Here is an 8,042-nt window from a genome sequence, read left to right as displayed (position 1 = left end):
CAAGAATTCACCCTTCAAACGCATAAAAAGAATTAGCAGCAGCGATCAGAGAGAGAAATCGATAAATATGCAGGGGGAGAAACCCCAGGAGACTTGCTTGCTCTGAATCCGGATTTGCATGACAGGATCTTCCCCCGCTCCCCGCCTCCTTCCTCGTCCCCCTCCCTTTGTCCCGAAGAGTTAACAACTACAAGTCAAGGCACTGAGAGAAAGAAGTCCACCACCTCTTTCTCCGAGAGATTTCAACAGAATGGATGGGGGGGGGGAATTCTCCCGCCCCCTGAAGTTTTGGCATTGCCTTGTCTTCCACGGCAAAACAACATGTGCAGATAACTCGGTGCCGGAGAAGTCAATGGTTGGAAGACATTCGGTTCAACTGGGTTGCGGGTTGCCCCCTCATGGGCATAATTTGACCATTACATGCAGGCAGTGGAGGGGCGGGGGGTGGAAATGAGGCGAGGAGAGGGGGGAGTAGATGGGGTGCAAGAAAAGCGCAGCGTGGTAATCCTGGAGAGACCCCATTGAATTTAACAGGACTTACTCCGGAGTAAGACAAGCTTAGGGCCTTGCTTGCAACGTGTGCGCGGAGCCGGAGATCATTCCTGGGGAGCAGCACCTCAAACCTACGCACGTTTGCCTGAAAGCAAGCCTCATTTTGCTCCATGGGTCTTAGGTCCCAAGAGCATGGGCTTGCAGCCTGGGAGTCACCCCCCTTTCTTCTCCGTAATTACACAGTTAAAATGAAATAAAAAACCACTGGTCTGTGGACTGCAGAGCAACTCTTTCCCGGGTGAGTTTAAATAATCAGCAAGCTTATTAACTTACACTTCTTTCTTTCTTTCTTTCTTTCTTTTCTAAAAACCCTTCCGAAAAGACACATAACAGTACTTGATAAGAAGATGGTTCTGGAAGATTTCAATGGAACTTGCTCGCGAGTGAATCTGGGGGTCAGAAATTTAGAACATTCCTAGATCCTTCAGTTTCAGAAGGAAAGAGCCGGTTAGTTGACAGATGGGTACCCACTGTTCAGAGCCAGTCTGGAGAAATTGGCTTTTCTCAGCTAAGCCGCCTCCCTGACCCGCTCCAATCTATCCCCTCTATGGGTTTTGCCATTTTTTTATTTAAACCCAATGTGTCCCGCATCTCCAGTGTGTAAAAGAAGCAAGCAAGCTACAAGAGGCGCCGAATTCAGCCTTATGCTTCTCCGCTGCTTTTACCAAAGTTCTCCCCGCTTCGGAGTTTTCAAGACCAAAAGCGGAGGACGATCGTCGCTCCTCTGGCGGCGGCGGCTGCTGCCGTGGCTTTGAAACTGACAAGCTGCCTGTGTATTTCATCTAAGTAAGTGGCTGAAAGAGCGGCCGCAATCTGGCAAGAAAGACCTCCGCGGAAAGGAGGACACACGCAATGGGCACCAGACCAGAGCTATAGGAAAGAAACCCCATTCCAGACCCATCCCCCCCCCTGTGCACCCTTAAAAAAAATTAATCAGCAAGCCGGGCAGGAATTTCGCCAAGAGGGGGCTGAAATTATGTGCTGTATGGATAGATGCAGGCATGCTAACGTGTTTGTATTGTATCTGTGTGTGTGTGTGTCATTGTCTGTGGATCCCGAGAGGAAACTTCGAAAGCTCATCAGCCGGCGTCGAGATGGATACAGAGTGCATTTGGAAGACAGAAAACACCCACAAGGTGATGCGGAGGCACCTCACAGAAGCGAAGCCCCATCTCCGCCTCCCCCCCCCCGCCAAAAAAGAGGTGGAGAGAGGGTATCTTCCTACAAGCGAAGGTATCTTCCTGCTGGGCTATATATCTGCTGGAATCAAAGGCGATTACATCCTACGATCGCTGTGGATTTTCCCCTGGCCCATATGGTTTTAATCTGCTTTCTCTTCTATCCTTTTATGAGTTTTAAATGGGGCGTGTAGTAAAGATACCTGGCTTATTCTTTTAGATGTTCTGCACAAACCTCTTTCAGCAGGCAGGTCTCTCCCATCATACCCCACCCCACTTTTCGCTTTATCAACCCCCCCCCCCCCCGCGCATTTTTCTCCATCCCAAGGAGGCTGATGGCGGGAGGTAAGAAATTGCCCCTGTTATCACAACAGTTTTAAAACGCCCACCTTGGATTCTTTGTGCGTATTAAATAAACATATACATTTACAAACGTCTCCCCAGCATTTGAGGGGGCGTTTGCCCTGTGTCCTTTGGTTCCGCATGTAACAACAGGTATGCTACACCAAATAACAGCCCGCTAAGATGACCGGCGAGGGAATGGAGCGACGCGACGTCGATCCCCTGGTTTGGGCACCTTTGAGTTGTTCCATTGGCCTTCATCGACCTTTATGCACGAGCTCGCGGCTGTGCGTTCGCTGCCTATACTTCTCTTATTAATGTCGAGCGGAATGAATCCGTGATACTTATCCGCAGTAAACCAGTTGGGACACACAGGGAGAGTGAGGTATTCCTCACAACAACCCGGCAAGGTAGGTTGGGAGAAAAGACTAGGACACGTCCTTCCGCCACCCCACTCCCCCGAAAAGAAATATTTAGTTGAGTTTTCATCCCGCCTCCCGTCCCCAGTTCAGTCCAAAAGCCTTCTCCCAAACTCGCCTTCGGGCTGCCAAAACGCAAAACTAATTGGCAAAATATGGCTCGCTCGTGTATGTCGCCGCGATCCCCAAAGCGCGTGAGCTGGCCTGCCAGTCCGCGCGCTTCCAGGCGTTTGGCGCCGCCCTGAGCCAAGCAGGCCGAACGGTGCGATCCGCGCGGCACCCACGCAGACTTCCCAACCCCCAGCCATCCCCAAAGCGTTTCAAGCCCCAGCGCGCTGCTTTAAGCAGGCTGCGGAGGACTCGTTAAGCCCCCTCGCTAAGTGTCAAGCGGCTGGCCCAATCCGTTTAACCCGCAGTTGCTGCTGTCGAAAGGGTAGGGGGTGGTGCTGAGTGAGCGGTGGGAGGAGAGGAAATCCACAGCTGGATTCCTCGTGAGTAAAGGGCCATGTGGCTCACCAACACCCAGTAGTAATATGTGCTACAACAACAACAATAATAAGAGCGACAAGAGAAGCACGATCGCGAAGCAACTGCGTGGAACAGAAGTTATCTTCTTGCATCTCTTCTCTGCAGATAGTTTAAGAAACAAAAACAAAACCCTCACATTAACTGCTCTTTTTTCAAATGTTTACTCGGGAAGCATCGATTCATGATTTTATTTCCCCCGTGTGTGTGTGTTTTAATGGCTACTAAATCTTGTTATGAAATCTATTTCATCAACTGAGTGCCTTTTGCATTCCAGCGCAGGGAGCCAGAGAGAGAGAGCGAGAGAGAGAGAGCGCAAAAGCTCCTCGCTATAAATCAAAAGAGAAATTGCGCTGATGGTGTATTTAGCAAATGAAGAAAGTTGGAGGTGATCCTCGCTAAACAGCTTGGCTGTTGATTGCCAACCAGAGGCCGGCGCAGTTGAGCTTGAGAGAGGGGGGGGGGGAGAGGGAGAGGGGCTGGGAAAAAGAGAGGTTTTCTGGCTGGTTGGCTTTGGTTGTGGCAAGCCCAGCAGGAGCCAACCTCCTCCTCCTCTCTCTCTCTCGTTTCCCTCCCTCTCTTCTTTTCTCTCCCCCCCCCGCACTTTTCCCCCCCTTTTTGCTTTGCCAACACCCGCGGAAGGTGGAGCTTCGGCCGTGCTGCGTCGCAGGCGTCAGAATCCTCGATTTCCAACTTCGCGTCTTGGCCGGACCTTTTGGCGGAGCGCGCAAAGGAAAGTGGGGTGGGAGAGGGAGAGAGAGAGAGAGAGAGAGAGAGAGAGAGAGAGAGAGAGAGAGAGCGCCCTTCTCCGTCCAAAGGAGGGAGGCAGAGAGATAAGGCGAAGGAGTAGGAGAAGAGGGGGAGGAGGAAGAGGAGGGGAGAAAAGAAGAAGGGAGCCATTCGCCGGAGTGCGTCCAAGCTCAGCTCGGCTGCACTGGAGAGGCGGCGAAGGAGGGCGCGCGCGTCGAGCCCGCTAGCCCCGGCTTGTAGAAGCACCCTCGGAGGCAGACCTCGACGACGCTCGCCGTAGAGAGAAACGCACAGGGCGCCCGGGAGAGAGGGAGGCAGGGAGGGAGGACGGACGCAGTTCCTGGCGACGGCGGTGGTGGCTGTGCGCTCGCTGCCTGGCGGGTATATGCCTGCCTCTGGCCATGTCGTATCCTCAGGGTTATTTGTACCAGCCGTCGGCTTCCTTGGCGCTCTACTCCTGCCCGGCGTACAGCACCAGCGTGATCTCTGGCCCCAGGACGGATGAGCTGGGCAGATCGTCGTCCGGCTCGGCTTTCTCTCCTTACGCCGGCTCCACCGCCTTCAGCGCGCCCTCGCCGGGTTACAACTCACACCTCCAGTACGGCGCTGATCCGGCGGCCGCGGCCGCAGCCGCTTTCTCCTCTTACGTGGTAAGGGAAGCGCTCGGGTCGCCCTCTTCCTCCTCCTCCACGCCGGCCGCTTGTGGGAAAAGGAGGAGACCGAGAGAGGGATGGAACCAGAGCTCAGGGACGAAGACTTGGCGGGGCGGGTGTTATTGGGGAGTTGAGATAACCCAGGGGGTTGGAGCTTGGATGGTTTGCAGGCTGTAACCATAGACGAAAGCGGCAGGTAAAGTGGGGAAAGATGAAGTGCAGAGGGAGGGGTGCAGGAAAGAAAAGCTGCCCGTGGATTTTGGCACCTTCCATGGCCGCAGCTCCTCAGTGGATGGTTAGCCTACCGCATATTCTTAAAAAGAAATCGGTTGCAGGACGAAGGATTCCTGTGCGGAGATCAATGGGACATTTCTCTCGCAAGAAAGCCTGCAGCCGGCCAGCGTCTTTCTCCTCGCTGGTTTAACTCTGGACTATCAGCACCCCCTCCCCCCCAAAAAAAATACAGAGTTGAACGGGAGCTGCAGCGCGATCTGGTTTTACTCCGTAGTAAGCTCCACTTTTGCTCCCAAGGAAGCCAGGCAGCGCCACGATCCTCGGCTGCTGTTTTACGCGCGAGTAAAAGCACGCCAGGTCGCCACGCAGCAGCAGAACACGGCGATCCTAAGCGTGTTTGCTCGGAAGTCAAGCCCGCAAAGTGACTCCGGGTCAGTTTGTGATTAGGGACGCAGCTTTGATCTTGAAGGGGCTAAGAAGAGCGAGGCTTTCCGTTTGTGCCTTTTCATTTTAATTTAGAAAAGCGTGTGAGAGTTAGAGTCTCAGTGAAGGTGCGTGTCTATACATACATATACACTCTCCAGTACGATTTTCAGATGTTTTAATTCAAGTCAAATCCGGCAGTTTAGGTGCCCAAAAGAAAAGCTGGATAAGGGGGTGACCCTTCTGCCCCTTGCCATTTCCCTGCCGTCTTAATCGGGCTCCCCAAATATTGCAGAGCTATAATTTCATCTCAGGATGCCGACTGACAGTCTGATGATGATGATGATACAAAAAGGTACAAAAAGATTTTTTTTGAAGTTTCAGTATCTCTCTCTCTCTTTTTTTTTTTAAATGTACCTACCCCTTCCACAATAATCTCAGGCAGTATGGAATACATCTGGAAACATCTGTCCAGAAGTTATGTGAAAGAAACGCTTTCAGTAGCTCAATAAATCTACAAAGAGAAAGCGAATAAAGTGGTTATTCCCTCCTGAAACTAAACAAAGCCAAAACTAAAGGGCTTCCTCTTCCATGCTTGAACTGCTTCTTCTAGTTACATTTCCAATCTAAATAATGCAGCTTCTTAAAAAAGAATGCGAGTTAGGCCTCTTGGAAACACTGGGACTGGAATAGAGTTGAATCCGAATATTTCGGTTTAAGGCTTATTGTCGGGAAAATTGCCCCTCGGGAGTGGGGGGTGGGTCATGGAGGCAGAGCTTGCTATCTGTCTAGACACTGTCATGCTTCCAAGTGAAGGGGGGGAAGGGTGTGTGTGGGTTTGTGTAAAAGGTTGCGTTCAATTAGAAGGGGAGGAGGCTGAGGTGTAATTTGTTACTGTTTATAGCTTGGTAATTTGGCAGAGATTGAAGTGGGTGGGTGAGATACACTGTCTGGTCGCATTCAGACACCGGTGGGCAACTCGTGTTTAGCTTAGGAAAGACTTACTTTGACTCCCACCGCCAGGTATGGTGACACTCCAACTTTTAGGCCGAGTCTGTTATGGAGGTGGGGGTACAACCACGTATTGGGGAGAGGACCCTTTCAAACGGGAGGGAGATGGTTTGATTTCTCAGAGATATGGATTTCCAGAATGATTTTTTAGGAGGTCTCCTTCTCACCTCAGGCTACGCTTTTGCCTCTCCTTCTCCTTCCTCCAGGGCTCGCCCTACGACCACACCCCCGGCATGGCCGGCTCTTTGGGGTACCACCCTTACGCGGCTCCCTTGGGATCCTACCCCTACGGCGACCCGGCCTACCGGAAAAACGCCACCCGGGACGCCACGGCCACCCTCAAGGCCTGGCTGAACGAGCACCGGAAAAACCCTTACCCCACCAAAGGCGAGAAGATCATGCTGGCCATCATCACCAAGATGACCCTCACGCAGGTCTCCACCTGGTTCGCCAATGCCCGGCGGCGCCTCAAAAAGGAGAATAAAATGACCTGGACTCCCCGGAACCGGAGCGAAGACGAGGAGGAAGAGGAGAACATCGACTTAGAGAAGAACGACGAGGAGGAGCCACAGAAGCTGGAGGAGAAGGGAGATCTGGAGGCGATCGAGATAGGTAAGCTGCCGATGGAGATGAGAGGGATTTGGGGAGGTGAACTGGGTTGTACGCTTTTTGGCAAGGGGGTCTGTCTGGGGCGAGGGAGGAGCGGGGAATCGCTAGACTTAATGGGGTTGAAACGGCCATGGGGGAAAAATAGGAACTGTCTGGATTCGTCCCCAGAAAACCTTGGTTCCAGAGTAGTTTACACGGCCCGCTTTGGGAAGGTGTTTTTTCTTCTTCCTGGGACTCGACGGGGTGGGTGGGAAGAGCGAGGATCGGACTCCAGAGAGGCCTCAAGGACTGTGTGTCGCCCTCCCTCTGCCCTTGTCCTCAGGTGCTGGAGACCCGAAAGGAGGCGCGGCAGGCAAAGAAGCCGACGGCGCGTTGAGCGACTCGGATTGTAAAGAAGCCCCCGACGAGGCGCTGTCTAAAGGAGGCCCCGGGGCCTCGCCGCCTTTGGCCCATTGTCTGCCGGCGGCAGCGGCTGCGGCTGCAGCGGGCCGCCTCCTTCTCCAAGCGCACCAGCAGCTGCACCCGGCCGGAGGAGAGGACCCGCAGCCGGCCCACCCGCTGCCCGCCCAGTACAGACCCCCTTCGACGGACCTGCACCCCCTCCTGCCTTCCAGCAACGGGACGTCGGTGATCCACTCGCCCCAGGCAGCTCCGCAGGCAGCGGCGGCGGCGGGAGCCGGGGCCCTTTCCAAGCCTAAACTGTGGTCTTTGGCGGAGATCGCCACCTCAGCGGACAAATCGAAGGAGGGCAGCGGCGAGGTGGCCCCGCAGGCTCCGAGTTTAGCTGGAGCCGGCTCGGCGCAATCCCCGACGGCGCGGTCGCCTTCCTCCACGCACTGCCCTTTCCCCAATGGCGCCTCGGTCCTCTCGCGGCCCCTATATTACACCACCAGCCCCTTTTACCCGGGTTACACGAACTACAGCTCTTTCGGACACCTCTCCGGCAACGCGGCGACGGCGGGGAACCCCAGCCCCCATTTTAACGGATTAAACCAGACTATTTTGAACAGAGCGGAAGCCTTGGCTAAAGAAACTAAAATCCTCAGAAGTCAGTCCCAGTTTGATCTTAGTAAAGACTCGCCTTACGAACTGAAGAAAGGTATGTCGCATATTTAATCTTGAGTTTCTTCCCAGATTAAAAACCCTCTTCGTCATCCACGACCGGACTATCCCCTCTCCCTTGATTTTTCTTTTCTTTTAAATTTTTTATGTTGTCTATTTCTTTCTGCTTTTTTATTGTTGTTGGTTTTAATTTATTTACAACCAATTCAGACTTGATTTTGGCAGAGGTTTCTTTTTTAATTAAAAAAGGAGAGAACTAAGTGCGGAAGGAGGAAAGCAAGAAA

The 8,042-nt window shown here is 53.1% G+C and overlaps 1 protein-coding gene across 7 annotated transcripts in view; it reads left to right on the top strand.

Annotated features, from left to right (window-relative positions):
- The first annotated feature begins 3,211 nt into the window (after positions 1 to 3,211).
- The window catches only part of IRX5 (iroquois homeobox 5), a 29,241-nt gene continuing 24,410 nt past the window's right edge, over positions 3,212 to 8,042 (top strand). For 2 of the 7 annotated variants that reach the window (XM_083752985.1, XM_083752984.1), the window contains exons 1-3: positions 3,215 to 4,416; positions 6,294 to 6,699; positions 7,019 to 7,795. In XM_083752985.1, the coding sequence (XP_083609111.1) occupies positions 4,168 to 4,416; positions 6,294 to 6,699; positions 7,019 to 7,795 (1,432 nt within the window). In that variant the 5' untranslated portion in view covers positions 3,215 to 4,167. Of the gene's footprint in view, positions 4,417 to 4,449; positions 5,085 to 6,259; positions 6,700 to 7,018; positions 7,796 to 8,042 lie in introns of those variants that run through there. The other 5 variants (XM_083752982.1, XM_083752983.1, XM_083752987.1 and 2 more) reach the window with 5 other exon arrangements.

Source organism: Podarcis gaigeae, assembly GCF_964106915.1.
Source record: "Podarcis gaigeae genome assembly, chromosome: 8".
Lineage (NCBI taxonomy): Eukaryota > Metazoa > Chordata > Lepidosauria > Squamata > Lacertidae > Podarcis > Podarcis gaigeae.
This window is presented reverse-complemented; position numbering and strand designations above follow the sequence as displayed.